The 20,733-nt window shown below is 39.6% G+C and overlaps 1 protein-coding gene across 1 annotated transcript in view; it reads right to left on the reverse strand.

Annotated features, from left to right (window-relative positions):
* LOC125455104 (echinoderm microtubule-associated protein-like 6) overlaps positions 1–20,733 on the reverse strand; it is a 428,800-nt gene that overhangs the window by 207,327 nt on the left and 200,740 nt on the right. Inside the window, exons 20-21 of the mRNA XM_048536679.2 lie at positions 18,834–18,961; positions 14,628–14,769 (exon numbers count right to left, since the gene is read on the reverse strand). Coding sequence (XP_048392636.1) covers positions 14,628–14,769; positions 18,834–18,961 — 270 coding nt within the window. The remainder of the gene's footprint in view (positions 1–14,627; positions 14,770–18,833; positions 18,962–20,733) is intronic.

The raw sequence follows: 20,733 nt of genomic DNA on the forward strand, positions 1-20,733 counted from the left end.
CAATTTTATAACTGGGAATGAGGAAATAGTCGAGACATTAAACAGTTATTTTATGTCGGTCTTCACAGTGGAAGACACAAATAACATGCCGAAAACTAATGGCAAGAAGGTTATAGCAGGTAAGGACCTAGAAACTATCATTATCACTAAGGAGGCAGCGCTGGGCAAGCTAATGGGGCTAAAGGTAGACAAGTCTCCTGGCCCTGATGAAATGCATCCCAGGGTACTGAAAGAAGTGATGGGGGAAATAGCAAATGCACTAGTAATTATTTACCAAAATTCACTGGACTCTGGGATGGTTCCCACAGACTGGAAAACAGCCAATGTGACGCCACTGATTAAAAAAGGAAATAGACAAAAAGCAGGTAACTACAGGCCAGTTAGCTTATCTTCGGTAGTGGGGAAAATGCTTGAACCTATCATTAAGGAGGAAATAGCAAGCTATCTGGATATAAATTATCCCATTGGGAACACCCAGCATGTGTTCATAACGGGGAGGTCATGTTTAACTAAGTTGGTGGGATTCTTTGAGGACATTGCTTGCGTGGTGGACAGTGGGTAACCTGTGGATATGGTGTATCTGGATTTCCAGAAGACATTTCACAAGGTGCCACACCAAAGGCTGCTACATAAGATAAAGCTGCACGTTATTACAGGTGATCAGAAATTGGCGAGCTGTAAGAAGACAGAAGGGCGGTGGTTGACAGGAAATGTTCATCCTGGAGTTTAGTTACTAGTGGTGTAGCGCAAGGATCTGTTTCGGGGCCCCTGCTGTTTGTCATTTTTATAAATGACCTGGACGGGGGCGCAGAAGGATGGGTTAGTAAATTTGCGGATGACACTAAAGTTGGTGGAGTTGTGGATAGTGTGGAAGGATGTTACAGGCTACAGAGGGACATAGATAAGCTGCAGAGCTGGGCTGAGAGGTGGCAAATGGAGTTTAATATGGAAAAGTGTGAGGTGATTCACTTTGGAAGGAGTAACAGGAATACAGAGTACTGGGCTAATGGTAAGATTCTTGGTAGTGTGGATGAGCAGAGAGATCTCAGTGTCCATGTGCATAGATCCCTGAAAGTTGCTACCCAGGTTGATAGGATTGTTAAGAAGGCGTCTGGTGTGTGAGATGTTATTGGTAGAGGGATTGAGTTTCAGAGTCATGAGGTCATGTTGCAGCTATACAAAACTCTGGAGCGGCTGCACTTGGAGTATCGCGTACAGTTCTGGTCACCACATTATAGGAGGGATGTGGAAGCATTGGAAAGGGTGCAGAGGAGATTTACTAGGATGTTGCCTGGTATGGAGGGAAGGTCTAATGAAAAAAGGCTGGGGGACTTGAGGCTGTTTTCGTTAGAGAGAAGAAGGTTAAGAGGCAACTTAATAAAGACATACATAGATAGGCTGCAGAGCTGGGCTGAGAGGTGGCAAATGGAGTTTAATGCAGACAAGTATGAGATGATGCACTTTGGTAGGAGTAACCGGAATGCAAAGTACTGGGCTAATGGTAAGATTCTTGGTAGTGTAGATGAGCAGAGAGATCTCAGTGTCCATGTACACAGATCCTTGAAAGTTGCCACCCAGGTTGACAGGGTTGTTAATAAGGCATATAGTGTTTTAGCTTTTATTAATAAAGTGATCGAGTTCCGGAACCATGAGGTTATGCTGCAGCTGTACAAAACTCTGGTGCGGGCGCACTTGGAATATTGCGTACAGTTCTGGTCACTGCATTATAAGAAGGACGTGGAAGTTTTGGAAAGGGTGCAGAGGAGATTTACTAGGATGTTGCCTGGTATGGAGGGAGGGTCTTACGAGGAAAGGCTGAGGGACTTGAGGCTGCTTTCGTTAGAGAGAAGGTTGAGAGGTGACTTAATTGAGACATATAAAATAATCAGAGGGTTAGATAGAGTAGATAGGGAGAGCCTTTTTCCTAGGATGGTGACGGCGAGCACGAGGGAGCATAGGTTTAAATTGAGGGGTGAAAGATATAGCACAGATGTCAGAGGTAGTTTCTTTACTCAGACAGTAGTAAGGGAATGGAACGCTTTGCCTGCAACGGTAGTAGATTCGCCAACTTTAAGTACATTTAAGTCGTCATTGGACAAGCATATGGATGTATGTGGAATAGTGTAGGTTAGATGGGCTTCAGATTGGTAATGACAGATTGGCACAACATCAAAGGCCAAAGGGCCTGTACTGTGCTGTAAGGTTCTATGTTCTGTGTACAGGATGATCAGAGGATTAGATAGGATGGGCAGTGAGAGCCTTTTTCCTCGGATGGTGATAGCTAGCATGAGGGGACATGGTTTTAAATTGAGGGGTGATAGATATAGGACAGAAGTCAGATGTAGGTTCTTTACTCAGAGAGTAGTAAGGGCGTGGAATGCCTTGCCTGCAACAGTAGTAGACTCACCAACTTTAAGGGCATTTAAATGGTCATTGGATAAACATATGGAGGATAACAGAATAGTGTAGGTTAGATGGGCCTCAGATTGGTTTCACAGGTTGGCGCAACATCAAGAGCCAAAGAGCCTGTACTGCGCCGTAATGTTCTCTGTTCTTATGTTCTATGTTCTATGTATTGGCACAGATAGAGGATTGGTTGACCAGTAGAAAGCAAAGAGTAGGGATAAATGGGGTTTTTTTGGTTGGCGGTCAGTGGCTAGTGGTGTGCCTCAGGGATCAATGTTGTGACCTCAATTGTTTGCAATTTACATCGATGATTTGGAGTTGGGGACTAAGTGTGGTGGGTCAAAATTTGCATATGACACTAAGGTGAGTGGTAGAGCAAAGTGTACAGAAGACACTGAAAGTCTACAGAGGGATATAGATAGTCTAAGTGAGTGGGCAAAGGTCTAGCAGATGGTGTACAATGTTGATATGTGGGAGCTTATCCATTTTGGTAGGAATAACTGCAAAATGGATTGTATTTTAAATGGTAAAAAATTGTAGCACACTGCTCTGCAGAGGGACTTGGGTATCCTTGTGCATAAATCGCTAAAAGTAAGATTGCAGGTGCAGAAGGTAATTAAAAAAGCAAACGGAATTTTGTCTGCCATTGCTAGAGAGATGGAGTTTAAAAACAGGGAGGCTATGCTGCAGCTGTATAGGGTCTTGGTGAGGCCACACTTGGAGTATTGTGTGCAGTTTTGGTCTCCCTACTTGAGAAGGGATATACTGGCTAAAAAAAACCCAAAAGAACTGTGGATGCTGTAAATCAGGAACAAAAACAGTTGCTGGAAATGCTCAGCAGGTCAGGCAGCATTTGTGGAGGAAAAAAGAGTTAATGTTTCTGGTCCAGTGACCCTTCCTCAGAACTGACGGTGGCTTATATGCAGAAAATAGGGAGGTGGGTGGGATAGAGAGTAAACGATAAGATAGAGCCCAAAGAAAGAGGAAGAGAGTTGGACAGACAAAGGAGTTGTGAACGATCAGGCTGGGAGAGTGAATAGTTGTTCATGGGGACTGTTAGCGACTAACAACAGTGGGTGTGTAGTGGCAGGCTATGTGGTAACAATAGCCTTGCCAGAAAGGCCTGCCACTACACACCCCTTGTTGTTGTCACTAACAGTCCCTATGATCAACTATTTACCCTCCCAGCCTGATCGTTAGCAACTCCTTTGTCTATCCAAATCTCTTTCTCTCTCTTTGGGCTCTATCCTATCGTTTACTCTCTATCCCACTCATGTCCCCATTTTCTGCATATAAACTGACGTTTTCCCAGTCACCATCAATTCTGAGGAAGGGTCACCTGACCTGAAACGTTAACTCTGTTTTCTCCTCCACAGATGCTCCCAGACCTGCTGAGCTTTTCCAGCAACTTTGTTTTTGTAAGGGATATACTGGCACTGGAGGGGGCGCAGCGGAGCTTCACTCGTTTGATTCCAGAGTTGAGAGGGTTGGATTATGAGGACAGACTGAGTAGACTGGGATTATACTCATTGGAATTCAGAAGAATGAGGGGAGATCTAAGAGAAACATATGAGATTATGAAGGGAATAAATAAGGTGGAGGCAGGGAGGTTGTTTCCACAAGCAGGTGAAACTAGGATTGGAGGGCATCGCCTCAAATTAAAGGGAAGCAGATGTCGGACTGAGGTCAGGAGGAACTTCTTCACCCAAAGGGTTGTGAATCTATGGAATTCCCTGCCCAGTGAAGCGGTTGAAGCTACCTCGCTGAATGTTTTTAAGGCAAGGCTAGATAAATTTTTGAACAGTAAAGGAATTAAGAGTTATGGTGAGTGGGCGGGTAAGTGGAGCTGAGTGTCAAAAAGATCAGCCATGATCTTATTAAATAGCGGGGCAGGCTCGACAGGCCAGGTGGCCTAGTCCTGCTCCTTGTTCTTATGTTCTTCTGTACATCTGCACATGCCTATCACCCATTTCAGCACACAACACCTGCCCCACTTGTGGCAAGGTTTGGGGATCCAGTATTACACTGCAAACAATCTTAAGACTCACAATACCACAGTGTAAAAAATCATCCGCACTCTTGAGGGATGGGCTTCTTGACGAAATGGTGGATGCAGTAGAACTACAACATTTAAAAGACCTTTGGATAGGTACATGAATAGGAAAGGTATGGAGGGATACGGGCCAGGAGCAGGCAGATGGGACTAGTTTAGTTTGAGATTATATTCAGCATGGACTGGTTGGACCAAAGGGTCTGTTTCTGTCTTGTACGGCTCTAAGACTGCAAAAAAAGATGGTACCTTATAAGTAAACTCCTGAAGGCTCAAAGAATCCTTCCAAAAATAGGGGTCATAAAACAGTGCATTCCTCCTGTCAAAGTCATAACATAGTTTGAGGGCTTAGAGTTGGGATCTTGGATGTGGTCAATGGGCAATTGGATGAGGAACAGTAATAATTGGCAACTGATAAAAGGACATATGCTGGTGTTCTGAAGGTATAAGTTTAAAATATTATTGGAAATGGCTAAATTTGTAATTCTGATGGCAGAGACAACCTTGACTGGATTACACAATTTAACTAAGGCTAAGCTAATAGAATTGGATGAGCAGTTAAAGGTAGAATTTCCTGCAAAAGCAAAGAAGGCAGAGATAATTAAAGAATTAATACAGCAATTAGAACTGCTGCAAACACAAGCAGGGCCAAATGCACCTAGTGATGAGTCAACTGAGTTGGCAGGAATTCAACTGTTGCTATAACAGTACAAATAAAGAAGGATTGAAACTTAAAAACTCGAACTTGAGACATAAGCACATCAAAAGAAATAGCAGTTAAGGCAAAAAAGTAGACAGAAAGATAATACTAGTTCAAAAAGCCTAAACTAAGAAAGGAGGTCTCTGATTCTAGAGAACAGTCTGACAATGAAAGACAGAGTCTAACCCAAGATCTGGGAATGATGTGTTTGAATTAGTACAAACCGTCCTTAAGTGTGAGAGAAAGGATGTGGAGGCATTCTGCATTTTGTTCAAGAAAGCAGCAAAACAAAATAACTGGCAAAAGAAACCTAGACACTGCTTATGCAAAGCCGATTGACAAGTAGAGTTCATGAGATTTACAGAACACTTTTCGAGGAGGCTTCTGTTGTTACACAGTGAAATAATGCTGTTCTTGGTGTGTATCAAGGAAAATTTTGAAACTGAAGGAAACAACCTGGACTGACCTACATTGAATTTGAAAAGGTAAAGCAAAATAACTTTTATCATTGAATACAGGCACAAGGCATAAATGCCATATATGATGCTCTCAGGAAATTATTCTCTTTGAAAAATTCAAAAATTCACTGAATGTAGTCATTAGAACTCAAACTGAAGATCAAAGATTTCAATTGCTGCATAGGCAGGGAAGACGGCTGTTGATTATAAGCAGAACCAGAACAGTAAACCTTTATTCTGTCATCCCCGTAAACCTGAGAAGTGCAGATGATTGGAGACGGAAAGGAAGGCAGATAGCCAGGACAAAGGCGGCACAGCGGGAACGCCCCAGGAATTCCATCTTTGATCAGAAAGGAAGGTGCTGAAGGCTGAAGTGTTTTCATTGTAAGAAAATGTGACATCTCTGGTCAGAATGCTGAAAGTTGTGTGGGAAACCAATGGGGCATAATGGGGTTCATAATAATGATTCTGATAAAGGGGCCCAAAATGAAAAGACAATGGGTCAAATTGTATTTTTAATTATAACTATGAGGCCAAATGTGAGTAATTCTGTGGATGCAGGCAAGATGAATGAGGTGGATGGCAGATATAAACTAAATAATTTTCCTCAAATGATACAACTAACCCCATAACTGTATTAACAGATGCAGGAAATAGTTAAAATTCTTTGTTGGGGAAAAACATAAACTGTAGCTTTTCCCATAATCACAGAACGCCCAAGTGAGGTTAAAGAGATGGAACAGTTGCAAAACGAGTTCCAAGTATTTTCCTTCATGCATGGTAATTAGAGCAATGGCAAAGCAAAGTTCATCGCCAGGGGTCACGTCGATTCCATAGGAAGATATTAGAGTAACTGAATTTTTCTTTCAAGGTATGAAAAATGAAGAAGAAATTATGCCTGCTTTAATTGAGGCTCAGCAAACAGATCCAGAGTTAAGCACATTAGCACAACCAATCCACACGGAAACTGCAGTTGTGAGAGTTCCATCGTGGCCTTACATTAAAAATGGGATTTTGAGGAGGATGTCGAAACTCTTCACACACTTGCAGACAAAGAATGGATCATTGTTTATAAAGTGTTGTATTATACAGATATCATAAATATCTATAGTGCGTAGCATGTGAAATTCCTGTAACAGGCTATGTAGGAGAACAGAAAGTTCAAGCAGCACCTTCCTCGTCAGGCTTTCGCAGTGCAGTTTTGTAAACCATGTAACATGTACAACATGGTGAGAAAACCTCAACATACAATCAAATGATCTCCTTTATTGCTGAGATGCTAACTATTTTTGCCAGTTTTGTTAGGACTTCTTAAAAATAATAAATGGATAATATGGAGTTAATTAAAGAAGCCTGGTGAAAGCCTCCTTTGTTCCAGATAACAGCATGTAAGTGGACCAGATAAAACATTGGGGAAAAAAGAAAATGGACTTCATATAAAACAGCATGAGAGACAGTAGGAATCAGATAAAAAAAAACAACATAAGAAAGAGAGCAGACCAACTAAAACTGCGTGAGAGAGAGAGCAGACATCAGAGATAACACCATGTGAGACAGAACAGTTACCAGTACAAGACAGAGACAGTATGAATGAGATAAATCAGCATGAGAGAAATAGAGTACGGGAAACAGATAAAATAGTACGAGAGAGAGAACTGACAAGAGGTAAAAGAATGCATAAGTGAGAGTGAGTGAGAACCCATTTAAACAGAGTAAAGCAGAGAGAGAGAAAAAGTGTGCTTATGACAGATGTCAGATAGTAACTACAATTGAGAACCAAGATGAATGCTGAAAGTTCAGAAGTGAGATTAGATTACCTACAGTGTGGAAACAGGCCCTTCGACCCAACAAGTCCACACCGCCCCTTGAAGCATCTCACCCAGACCCAACCCCCTATAACCCACACACCCCTGAACACTACAGACAATTTAGCATGGCCGATCCACCTAGCCTGCACATCTTTTGAGTGTGGGAGGAAACTGGAGCACCTGGAGGAAACCCACACAGACACGAGGAGAATGTGCAAACTCCACATAGACACTCGCCCAAGGCTGGAATCGTGAGAAAGGAAGTTAAAGTTACAAAGAGAGATGATAAAAAATGGCTGGCAGTTAACATATAGGGAAATCCCAAATCTTTTATGAGGACATTAATAGTAAAAGGGAGCCAACAGGATGAATAGGGTTGATTAAGGACTAAAAGAAATTTACATATGAAGGCAAGAGGTATGGCTGAGGTATGAAATGAATACTTTGCATCTGTTTTTACTTCAGAGGTAAATGCTGTCCAGAGGAGGAAACCCAATCACTAGGAGGGTTTAAGATTTATAAGGCAGAGGTTTTGGACAAGCTCTCAATACTTAAAGTTGATGAGGCACTGGGGCTAGAATAAAATGGATCCAAGGATATTGCAGGAAGTGAGTGAGGAAATTGCAAAAGCACAGGCAATAATCGTTCACTCTCCCCTAGAATCAAGGGTGATGCAGGAGGACTGAAGAATTGCAAACATAATGCTTTTGTTCAAAAAGACAGACCCAGCAATTATAGTCATTTTTAATTTCCATGGTGGGAAATGTCTGGAAACAATTCTTTGAGATAAAATTAATGATCGTATTGAAAAATGTGGGTTCTTTCAGAAAAGTCAGGACAGATTCGTTAGGGGAAAGCATGTCTAACTAACATGGAGTTTCTGAAGAGGTAACAGAGTAAGTTGATGAAGGCAAGGTTGTTGATGTGGTGTACATGAATTTCCAAATAACTTGCAATATAATGAAACATATCAGGCCTGAGAGGATACTTGCAGGTTGTAGAATAAAAGGGACAGTAACAAAGTAGATTCAAATTATCTGCATGATAAGAAACAGACAGTAATGGTAAATGCATATTTTTGGGCTCGAAGAATGCTTGAATCAGAGGTCTCTAGGAGTTGGAACTGGGGCCCTTGCTTTTACTGATAATATATCAAATATACATATTGTGACAATGCTGTGGCTTTTGTCCTGGATTTTTTTTTAATGAAGAGAGGTGTTAAGGCAGAGGTATCAAGCAGTCTACCAAAAACACTAGAGTAAACAACTTGTGGGTCTTGGGATTTTTATTTTAAAAGTTGGAACAACAGAAGTAGCCTGAAAGACCGCGGTCCTTAGAACTCCCTCAGAACCATGATCTTTAGTTTGGCTATCAGCAATTCTCTCAGAATTGTCTTTTGCTGTTCTTTCTTCCTGGATTAGAGAGCTACATGTCAGACAACCCGGTTTCTGAATTTGCCTTTTGACAAGGGTGTGTTTATGGGATGTTGCAATATTGGAGTAGTTAAATTGTTACAGCTACTATTAAATTTTCAAATAAAGTTAAGTTATTCCAATTCCTTCTTTTTATTGTATTTTAACTATAGTGGATGAATAAATTGTGTTTTGCTTTAAATCCAGTAGTTTAAGCAATCAATTTGCAGCTGGAATGCAATACCTTACATTTACCTTTCAATTCAGAAAAGTTAGGGTCTAAACAATCTTCTGAATAGTTTGAGTGTGTTTGGTCTGGCCCATAACAATATCTTGATGTGTGATGGACTATGTCGAGATGTGGTCAACACAAAACTTACAAGAATTGCAAAGTGTATGGAGGATAATACAGAATTTTGAAAAGACAAAGAAAAGTTGGTGGAGTGGGCAGATAAGTAACAGACAAAGTTCAATGGAGAGTAAAGTGAGGTGATACATTTTGATACAAAGAAAATAAAGAGGTAACATAAATAAAACTTTCTGTTCTAAGTGGTGTGCAGGAGCAGAGTGACCTGGTTGGTGTAAAAACTGCATCTTTTTATTTTTATATATTTTTGACTGGACTGAAATGGAAAAAGGACTGTTTTACAGCAAAGGACTGGACAAATAATTGTTGTACTTTTAGAAAGCAAGTTACTGAAACTCACTGAAAATGATGTTCGGTTTGTCATTTTGTTCAAGGGGTAGTGGAGTTGTTTGGGGATGTGTACAAAATGATACTTGACTGGCAACAGGTTGCTGATTGAATTATGGAGCTGTGGCCAGCTGTGGGTGGCAAAGGCCATCCGCGTGGCAAAAACTGTCTGCTTGGCACCTGTGCAGCTGAACAGTTTATGGGTGTACATGATACTTGCAGAAGCCTTTGGTCTGTTGCAAACATAGATGGTATGTTTTCTTCAGAAATTAAATATCTAAAACCTGAAGAAAGCCAGTTTATTTTCTCTCAACAGTTGCTGTAATCTCTGGCCTTTAACCAGTACACAAGAGACTTTTCAGGTAACGTACTAATAGTCTGTGCCTCATGTGAAGAAATGAAAAGAACCTGCTTAAGAGAGAATAATAAACAGAAAATTCAGGCAAGTGAAACAATTATCTCAGCAAACAGCGTGGAATGGAAGCACTGAACTGCTTCCCCAATTTTTTCCCTCTATCTGTAACACCAATGTGTGCGCGTGTGCATGTGTGGTTGGAAGGGAATTTGAGATTTAACTAATGGAGTTGTATGTCAACAGTTCATAACTGTTTGCTTGAGGTTATAACCTACTTATTTATAATAACAGCAGTTCTTGTTAATTACAGAAACCTAGTTTGCGTTTTCTGTTAACCTGGGTCCATCTGTTAGGTAAATTGCATATTTTGAGAAACTTTTTAACTTTTACGATAACTTCAGAATAGTGGGGTTTGAGTTCAAGTGCACTACCCCTGTGAGGCATAGGTGGGAGAATGTGTGGCGAGAACTGTTAAAGAAAATTGCTTTCTAGACTTCACTAACAGAGTACAAGACCAGGGATGTTATTCTGAACTTATGTAGGTCACTAGTATGACCCTTTACTGCAGTACTGCGTACAGTGATTTAGGAAGGAATTAAACACATTGAAGAGACTGCAGACGATGTTTTGAAGGATGAGAAACTTCAGATATAAGAATAGATTGGAGAACTTGGGATGGTTTTCCCTGGCATGGAGAAGCTGAGGGGAGATTAGCTAGAAGTTTTCAAAATCATAAGGAGTGAATAGGGAGAAATGGTTCTGACTTGTAATAGGATCAGAAACCAGAGGATACCGTTTTAAAATGCTTTAGAAGAGAAGCACGCAGAAGGTGAAAAAAATCTTTTTCACACAGTGAACTGTTCAGGTTTGGAATGCACTGTATGCAAGTGTATTGGAGGCAGGTTCAACTGAGACATTTAAAATGGCATTGGAAGATTCTTTAAATAGTAACAATGTGCAGGGTTGTGGGGAAAATGTTGGCACTAAGTCAATCTGCTTGGAGAGTTGGTCCAAACACAATGGGCCAAATGGCCTCCTCCTACACTATAACAATTCCATGATTCTGTGATTCTGGTGACTGAGTCAAAATATTTATACGAGTGTTCAGCTTTTGGGAGTATTGAGGCTTAATTACTCTTGATTGTCCCTCCTGTCACAGACATAACAAAGAATTTTAAAAAATACCTTTACACAGAGCTGTTTTTAGTAATGAATCATTTATTTATATTTACTTATGCATTTTATGATATTCTTTAGCCTTTTTCTTCCATTTCAGATGCAGAAGATCCATATAGTCTTCAGTTGGGGAGTTGAGGAGGATGGGGAAGGCAGCATAAGAATTAGGAGGCATTGTAGAACAGCAAGTGTCACACCATTTTACACAGGGACATAGTCTGTAATTGTTACCATATAACCAGGTGAGCTAGAAAGTACTAACCAAAACCAAAGTCCCAACATTGTGTAGGTAGATTATTGACTGTCAGAATTCACCAGGATGACCTAGTGCTGCCATACGAAGTTTCCTTAACTAATGTTTAGCAGCCTTCAAACTCTCAAGATGTAGGCACTTGAGAAACATCTCACTGGTGCATTTGAATACATCACTGAGCATACAACATAGAAACTAGGGTTTTGTATTTCTTAATTTCTGCCGGTAATATTACGCACAGTTCCATGTATATTAATGTTAATCAGTAGCCTGTTATGTTGGACCTGATCAAAAGCCTTCTGGAAATCCAAATATACGATATCCACTAGTTCTCCCTTAGCTTTTCTATTATTTCATCTTCAAAAAATTCCAGTAGACTCATTAAGCATAATTGTCCTTTCATAAGCCAATGTTGAGTTTGTCTGAAGCAGAAAAAGAAATTCTTGGAGAAACTCAGTAAATGTGTCAGCATCTGTGCAGAAAAAGCAGAGTTAATGTTGTGCATCCAATGACCCTCCTTCAGAACTGTTCTAAAGAAGAGTCAATGGACCTAAAACATTAACTCTGCTTTCTCTTAGACACAGTCAGATCTGTTATGTTTCTCTAGCAATTTCTATGTTTGTTTCAGATTTCCAGCATCCACAGTTATTTGGTTTATCTGAGTTTTATCTGATACCGTTAGTGTTTCCCAAATGTCCTGTTATTATTTATTTTGTATTAGAGTCTTGTATTTTCCTCAGTACTGATACTAATTGATCTGTAATTCTGTTTTTCTCTCCCTCCTTTTTTAAAAACAGTGGATTATATCTGCCAGCCTCTAATCAATAAAATTCTGCTTTGGAGTTTATAGAATTTTGGAACACAGCCAACAATGCATCAGATATTTCCAGAACCACTTCCTTCAGTAATCTAGGATGCAGGTTATCAGGCCCTGAGATTTGTCAGCTGATATGTACCACCAACACTGCTGTTCACCTTTCCTCTTCAGAATGCCTTGCAGCTTCTCAAAGCATGTTTGGTCCTAAGGCAACATATTATCCCGGAGATAATGAAATGTGGAGCTGGAGGAACACAATAGGCAAGCAGATTTCTGAAGAAGGGCCCTGACCCAAAACGTCAGCTTTCCTGTTCCTCTGATGCTGCCTGACCTGCTTGTTATCTGTGACTCCAGCGTCTGCAGTTCTTGCCATTTCATACTATACTGTAGTCTTTTATATGGCTGTAGAAAAGCCTGTCTGTTCATCTTCCTAATGAATCTTCTAACACTCTGCCACTTTTCTTCCTCCCTCCCTACTCAGCAGAACTACCAATGGTGCCATGGACTTAACTGTTGTGCAATCCCCTTACAATTCAACTTCCCTAACAGTATCCAAATCGCTGTGTCCTTTGGAGAGGGGAATGGCCACAGAGGTCTTTTGCACTGTCTGTCTCAGTCTGTTTACCTGGTGGTCACTCACACCCTTTCTGCTTGTTCAGTCTTTATCAGCAGTGTGCCCATCTCATTGCTGTGCATGATGATCTCAGTATCATGGATGGCCCACAGAAAGTCACCCTGCAGCTGTGGTGCAATGATAACAATTTCTTTCTCAGTGTCAGCAAAACAAAAAAAAATGATCATTGACTTCAGGGAGAAAGGAGGTGAAATGCCCCTATCTACACCAACACAGCTGAGGTGGAGAGAACAAAAGGGGCAAGTTCCAAGCAGTGATGATAACCAACAATCTGGGCCTTCCATGTAGATGGTAGGTGTCTATGACCTCCATGTAGGTCAAGGAGGCACAACAACACGTCTTCTTCCTCAGGCAGCTTAGGAAATTTTTGGCACATTCGTAAGGACCTTCACCAACTTCTATTGATGCATCATAGAAAGCACTCTATCTGGGTGCATAATGGCCTGGTACAGTAACTGCTCTGCCAAGGACCACAAGAAGCTACAGAAAGTTGGGTGCACAGCCCAGTCCATCACAAAAATCTACCTACCATCCATTGACTCCAGTTACACTTACAGTTGCTGTGGAAAGGCTGTCAACATCACCAAAGACCCCTCCCACCCTGGGTAATGCTCTCTTCCAACCTCTTCCATCAGGCAGAAGGTACAGAAGCTTGAACACATGCATCAACAGATTCAAGAAGAGCCCCTTCCCTGCTGTTATTAGACTGCTGAATGGAGCTCTCTATCTTCATGTTGATCTTACTAATGTTGATTTTGCTTTGTGCAGCCTTAACCTTGTATACTTCACACTGTCTACGTACCCCATGATTCGTGTATCCTTGTTTGCTATGATCTGGCTCTGCTGCTTGCAGAACAAAGCATTTTACTACACCTAGGTAAATGTGATTAAAATAAATCAAATCAAATCAAATCAAACTCCAGCTCTGAAATGTGGTTAGCCATTTACTGCACCTGAACACAGTTCTTGCACATATGGCCACCAGGGTCAGATGGTCATATGCACAGTGGCCTAAATACATCATATCTAAGAAGGCATGTGACTTCAGTCAATGGCTTGAGACTCTCCTGTAGCTAATGGTTAAAATGTTTATACTGTTGAGTTTATGACAAATAGAGAAACCATATTAAGGCAATTAGTTTAATTTAGAATTCAGAACAGAAGGTCCAAGTTGTCAGCTCTCAAGAGTCCAGAATTCAGTTCAAAAGGGAATAGTTTTGTTTTTCTAGTAGGAGAATCAAGTTTTTTTTTCAGTTCATTTCATTGGAACCAGTCACCTCAGCAGAAGTGTTTATTTTGGTCTGTGGAGTTTTCAAGCAGTAAGAGTTTGTATAGAATTTTTCAAGTCATTAAAAATAAAAAAAAAGTTTAGGATGTTAGGAATATGAAAGGGTCATGCCTCATGGTTGGAATGGATTGGAAATAACAATGTCTGCAGTCAAATGGAATGAAACTACAAAGTGTTCTGGAAATGAGACGCTGTAACAGATAGCATTGGGAAAAAGTTGAAAATTTTGTTTTGATTTTGTTAAATATCTTTCTGTTTTCTACACACGTATTCAGCTTTTTTTTCCTGTTTTACGTAATAAATTTATACTCTTATTAAGGAATATCTGCAGCCTCATATGAATAGTTTCAGTAACTAACTGCCATGTTAGCCAACTACAAAAATTAAATATATTATCCATTAAGTTATGTTTCATTCTGGAATCTGGCTTATCCAGTATTACCATCAGCTTGGATCACCACAGTACAATACATTAAATAATTCTGGTTTTAACTACAAAATTATTTTACAATGTGGGTCAATATGCTGCCACTTTTGATGTATTATGCTAAATTGAGAAAATAATATAGTATTTACCTTTTTTAAGTTTACGTACTGCTAGCATTCGATGGTTAAAGGAGAGTTCCCAAATTCTTAATGTTTTGTCATCACTTACAGTAGCACAGATGGGAAGAATAGGATGAGCCGCAAGACCCCAAACCTCCCCTTCCATATGACCCTAAGTAGATAAAAGAAAATAAGCATTGTTCATTGTACATCATTTATAGTCATAGCACTGAATAAGGAGAAGAAAGTGAAATCATATGAATATGTATAAAAGGTGTGTGACATTTAATTGTTTTGTTCACATTAATGTAATCTATGTATACTAACTCTTGAAGGTAATATAGTTAGAAAAGAGGCTTGTGGTGCAGTGCTACAGTCCCTACCTCTGAGCCAGGTTGTCCAGATTTAATCCCCACTTCCGTCAGAGGTGTGTAATGACATCTTTCAACAGGTTAGTTGGAAATATCCACTGTTACAGAATACCGGCTTCTTTGACTATATTAATACTTGAAGGACTTACTGATGAAATTCTTTGCCTTCTTACCCCCTTAGCCTGGTATATACTATTTGCATTCAAACAATTTTTTAAATTATGACCCATAGATTGTAATGCTGCAATTACATTGCAGTTATTCCTAACATTAATACGTGAACATATACATAATTGTAATATAAGAATACTGGTGTCAAAGTTTTGGTGTGTGTAATATTGTGCATTTACTGAACATTCAACACCATTTGCAACTCCTTGAAACAGATACAGATACTGTATATCTAAATGTAGCAAGACCTGGACAAAATCCAGGCTTGGGCTGAAAAGTGGCAAGTAATATTTGTACTGCACATATGCCAGGCAATGACCATCTACACCAAGAGAGAATCTAACCATCAACCCCTTGACATTCAATGCCATTGCCATCACTAAATCTCCCATGATCAACATGCTAGGGGTTGCCAATGATCAGGAACCATATGTGGCTACAAGAGCAGATCAGAGGCTATGGATTTTATAGCGAATAACTCATTTCCTGACTCCCCAAAGTCTGTCCACAATTTATATGGCACAAGTCAGAAGTGTGATGGAATATGCTTAACTTGCCAGGATGAATGCAGCTCCAACAACATTTGAAAAGCTTGAAATCATCCAGGACAAAGCAGCCCACTTGAGTAGCACCATATCCACCACCAGTAGGATGTGCCATCTACAAGATGGGCTGTGGAGATTCACCAATGTTCCATAGTCAGATCTTTACAAACTCATAGCCATTTCCATTGAGAAGGCAGCAGATATATGGAACATCAACACCTGCAAGTTTGGCAAAGATGGTTTAGACAAGAAGTTTGCGGAATGCCTTTCAGACAATTTCTTGGGCTGAGTCATATGCTTGACTGAACCAGGCAGTGGGATGCCTTAGAAGCTGATCACATGCGATGGAACAGGGTAGCTCAATAATCTCATGCTAAAGAGATGTCTAGGTGACAGTGATCACAACATGATAGAATGTCATGTTCAGTTTGAAAGGGATAAGAATGAATCTGTGACTAAAATTCTAAACCAAAATTAAGATAGATAGTTGTGTAGTGGTAATGTCAGTGGACTAATAAACCCACATCTCCCCTTATCCCAACACCCCTCTCTCCTCCCCATCATTGCCTTTTGTATAAATACCAGGTTTTCTAGCTGCATACAATTCTGAGGAAGAGTCACTGAGCTTGAAATGTTAACTCTGCTTTCTTCCCACAGATGCTGCCAGACCTGCTAAGTTTCACCAGCAACTTCTGTTTTTGTTTGAGAATAACTAAAATTGCTTTCTGAATGAGAAATCATGTTAACTGATTTATTCAAGTTTTTTGATGAAGAAACATTCATAGTGGATAAAGAGAAATTAATAGATGTAGAATATTAGATTTCCAAAAAGTGTTTGGCAAGGTACTATATTAAAGGTTGTGGCACAAGATAAGAACAGACCGTGTTAGAGGTACAATATTTGCATGGATAAAATATTGGTTCACCAATAGGAAGAGAATACCAAAAAAATCAGGCATGTTTGGGTTGGCAAGCTGTAGGGTAGTGAATAGTCACAGGAATCAGTGTTGGGTCCTCAGCCATTTTCAATGTATATCAATAATTTTGACGAGGGGACTGTCTGGTCACAAAATTGGCTTATGACACCAAGAGAGGAATGAAATAAGTTGTTAAGGGGATTTAGAAGGTCTACAAAGATATATAGATAGATTAGGTGAGTGGGAAAAAAATTAACAGATGGAATATAACATAGATAAACATGAACTCATCCATTTTGTCAAAGAAGAATTGAGAAACAGCCAACTATTTAAATAGAGGGAAAATGTAGGACCATAAGATATAGGAGCAGAAGGAGGCCATTCAGCTAAACAAATCTGTTCTACCATTCAATGAGATTGTGGCTAATCTGATAACTTTTAACTCATTTTTATGCAATTTCCCATAACCCTTGATTCCCTTATTGTTTAAAAAGGACTCAATGATAAAGAGGGATCTTGGTACCTTGATAAGTGAATGACAAAAAGTTAGCCTGCAGATATAGCAAGTGATTACGAAAGCATAGGGAATTATTAGCGAAGTGAATGGGATATTGTCATTTATTGGAGGGGAAATGGAACATAAGAGAAGTGAAATTTTACTGCAGCTATTCAGGACATTGAGGCCGTACCTGGAATACTGTGTCCAGTATCGGCCTCCGTATTTTAAAAAAATTGCTTTATAAGCAGTTCAGTAATGGTTAATTCAACTCATTCCTAGAATTAGGGGCTTATTTTATAAAGAAAGCTTGGACAGATTATCCCTATGCCCACTGAAGTCCAGAAGGAGAGGTAACTGTTAAGAAACATGTAAGATTCTTTGGGAGCTGCAGTGGATGGCTTCTAAAGAATATTTCCTTTTGTTGAGGAGACTAAACTAGGGGTTATAGTTTTAAAAAGTAGATATCTCTCTTTTCAGACAGTAAAGAGTAGAAATGTCTTCTCTGAGAGTCACTGCAGTATAGAACTCTGTTCCTCAAGCATTCTTGTAGTCTGGTTCTTCTAAGAACAGAAACTCATTTTCGAAAACACTGCATTCATAATAAGGTAGTGCGATGACCAATAAATCTTTTGTTCATACTTTTGATGCAGGCTATTGTTTTACCCCTATCTGTTCTTTCTAATTCTTCCGTCTATAACTAACTTCAATTGTTAATCTATAAAATTTATCATCAAGAAAGACTGGGATCCTGTATAAGGTTCACAATGCAGTTGAGTGTCTCCCTCACTGGGGAAATCAGTCGTGGAGATAGCAGGAATCAGCACAGATTGGGACTGGCTACCGTTCGGGCATCCCCATGCTGCAGAAAGCCAACCAAAGCTCAGAGGGAGTTTAACCTTATGACCTTACAGTGGGTGCAAAAATGACCAGTAAGCAAAGTTACAATCCTGAGGTAAAACTGAGAAGGCAGTGTTGTAAATCAAAAACCCGCAGCTTTGTGTACGGATTCAACAGCTAGAGCTTGAGCAGTGAGGTCCAAGAGACATACCATGAGTGCCCACTTGGTAGGGAATCATGAGGATACAGCTTGAAGCTTGGTTTGTCTGTCAGATTGAAGCGCTGGTTTGGAGGATAAAGGTAATTTTGGGCCAATAGGCCAGGTAGTTAACTAATTGTTTTAAGAGCTTGCCAATCCTAGAATTTTGTTCATACTTTTCATTCGTAATAAGTAATTATTTTGGTTTTACATAATTTCTGATATTGTTTGTTTTATCTGTCGTGTAAATATAGTTTGGGATAGTAAATTGAGGGATTGGTTAATTGGGAAGAGTTATTGCAATAACTTCACAAATCTTTCATCATACGTTTCAGACCTGTGGTTCTGCTAGTACCACTGGTATGACTTTACACTCCTATCCCTAATGTGTTCCCTGTATGTATCTGAAGCTCCACCTGACAATTATCTGAATAAATTGATCTGACAAATATTAAGCATTTTCACTCCTTTTCTACTCAGGAAAGATTAGCAAGAGTTTGTTAGCCTTTCAAATATGACTAACACCAACAGGAATGTTACTTACACATCATTTTAGAGCAACAAGTAATAAAACAAATAAATGCTGGGCTACATTGCCACATTGATAGAGTATAAGCTTGAAGTATTGAGTGGAAGCTATACTGGTCTCTAGTCCGATTCTACTTGAATCCTTTGCTCTTTAACATCAAAAAAATACCTGAACTAGCAAAGTGATAGGTCCACTTTTATCAATTTCAAGTATTTCGCCATTCTTCGTTCCTACAAGTATATGTCCATGTCCCAATGTAATGGCACGTAATGAAGGATTGTCTTCCAGAAGCAAACCTGCAAAGACACCAAAGAATAATACAAAAAACACAAAGAGTAGTCTACTTGACCCATTGTCTCTGTGCCTTAGACCTATCTACTCTATTCCCAATCATTTCCTATATTATTTTATATTTTCCTTCCTTAAATCTTATACTCATATCCTTCTAAATATTGACTGATAGTTTCTGCAGTTATTTGTGGTATTGTACTTCATATAACTTAATATCTCTTCATTTAAAACAAAATCTTCTAACCTCCTCCTTACACTTCTATCTCATTTTGTGAATGCTGAAGATTTTGTTTACTTTATTTAAAACTACTGCATTTCCCTAATTACGTGCCAAAGAGCACAGGCCCACCAGTAAGTAAACACTAAATTACATGAAAAAGGGCAATATACAACAATAAATAACAGATTTTGCAATTATAATGATGACAAAGCGTCTGAGATCATTTAGCCAATGAAACAGACAGCAACTTTGGAAGTCTGCATACACACAATAATATAGAAAATCTGGAAACTGCTATTAGTGAGTCCATTCGCTTCCAGAAGGTGTAATGCAAAGTTTTCCACAAATAAACAAGGAAAATGTCCACTTCAATAATGTCACTATCATTTTAAACACTCTTGAGAAAGTTATAGCTTGCTCAATTGGATGAAAGCTACTGCTAATGCCCTGAGCAAAAATAATATTTGTAGACTGGCAAATTTTGCTCCAGTATTTAAAGACGGTTTATTTTTAAATTTTTTTTACAAAATCTGTTCATCCTTATTTTAGCTTCTATACTAATCAATCACAAATAACACATTTTGCTATCTGGAAAATATACCTTAGCAGTGAAAGATAGAATCTTAAAATGCTTATATTGTGGAAAGAGATATTTGACCCATCATGTCTGCACCAACGCTTCAAACAGCATCCCAGCCCCCTATCCTATCCCTGTAACCCCACAGTTACCATGACTAGCTTACACATCCCTAGACACTATGGAATGATATATAATGGCCAACCCACCTAAGCTGCACATCTGGACTATGGGAGGAACCCAGAGCACCTAGCGGAAATCCATGCACACAGGGTGAACATGCAAACCTCACACAGACAGACAGTCACCCAAGGCTGGATTTGAACCCAGGCCCCTGTGAGGCAACCATGCTAATCACTGAGCCACCGTGACATGTGGATATCAGTGCTCTTAACTTCCTATTTTCATGGTAGGTGAATATTTTGAATTATTGGCTGCTCACCTCACCAACAAAACTGATGCAGATTTAAACTGTAGTCAGAAGGGAAAAATAATAGTCATGCCACAGAGATCACTACAGCTTTCTGAATGGCTTTCATTTAAGGTTAGTGGCCAAGTGCTGTTGCTTCACTGCTGACCAAAAAATCTGGGCCAATATACAACAAGGTACAAGTCAAGTTCATAACTGTTGCATCGCCAATGCACAGGTGACACTGGGCAGTGGAGAATGAGCAAATATTAACAACCCAGAGATTCCAGAGACATGAAGATCTTTCTGAATTGTCTTGGGAGTGGGGAGGAGAACCTATATAAAAACTTGTCATCATGCAAGGAATCTGTTGTAAGAGACATACTATCCCAATTAGAATTTTAAGATATTAATTACAGAAACATTGGTCAGGAAGAATCAGGTTCTTTCAGTTCTCTTACAACTTGTACTTGTGATTGGCCCCTCCAAACTTAGGAACTTCAACTTCATACTTAATCATTTTCTGTTAACGGAAAGTTAAGTTTCATAAACAGTATATTTAGAGTAAGGA

Source organism: Stegostoma tigrinum, chromosome 9 (assembly GCF_030684315.1).
Source record: "Stegostoma tigrinum isolate sSteTig4 chromosome 9, sSteTig4.hap1, whole genome shotgun sequence".
Classification (NCBI taxonomy): Eukaryota; Metazoa; Chordata; class Chondrichthyes; order Orectolobiformes; family Stegostomatidae; genus Stegostoma; species Stegostoma tigrinum.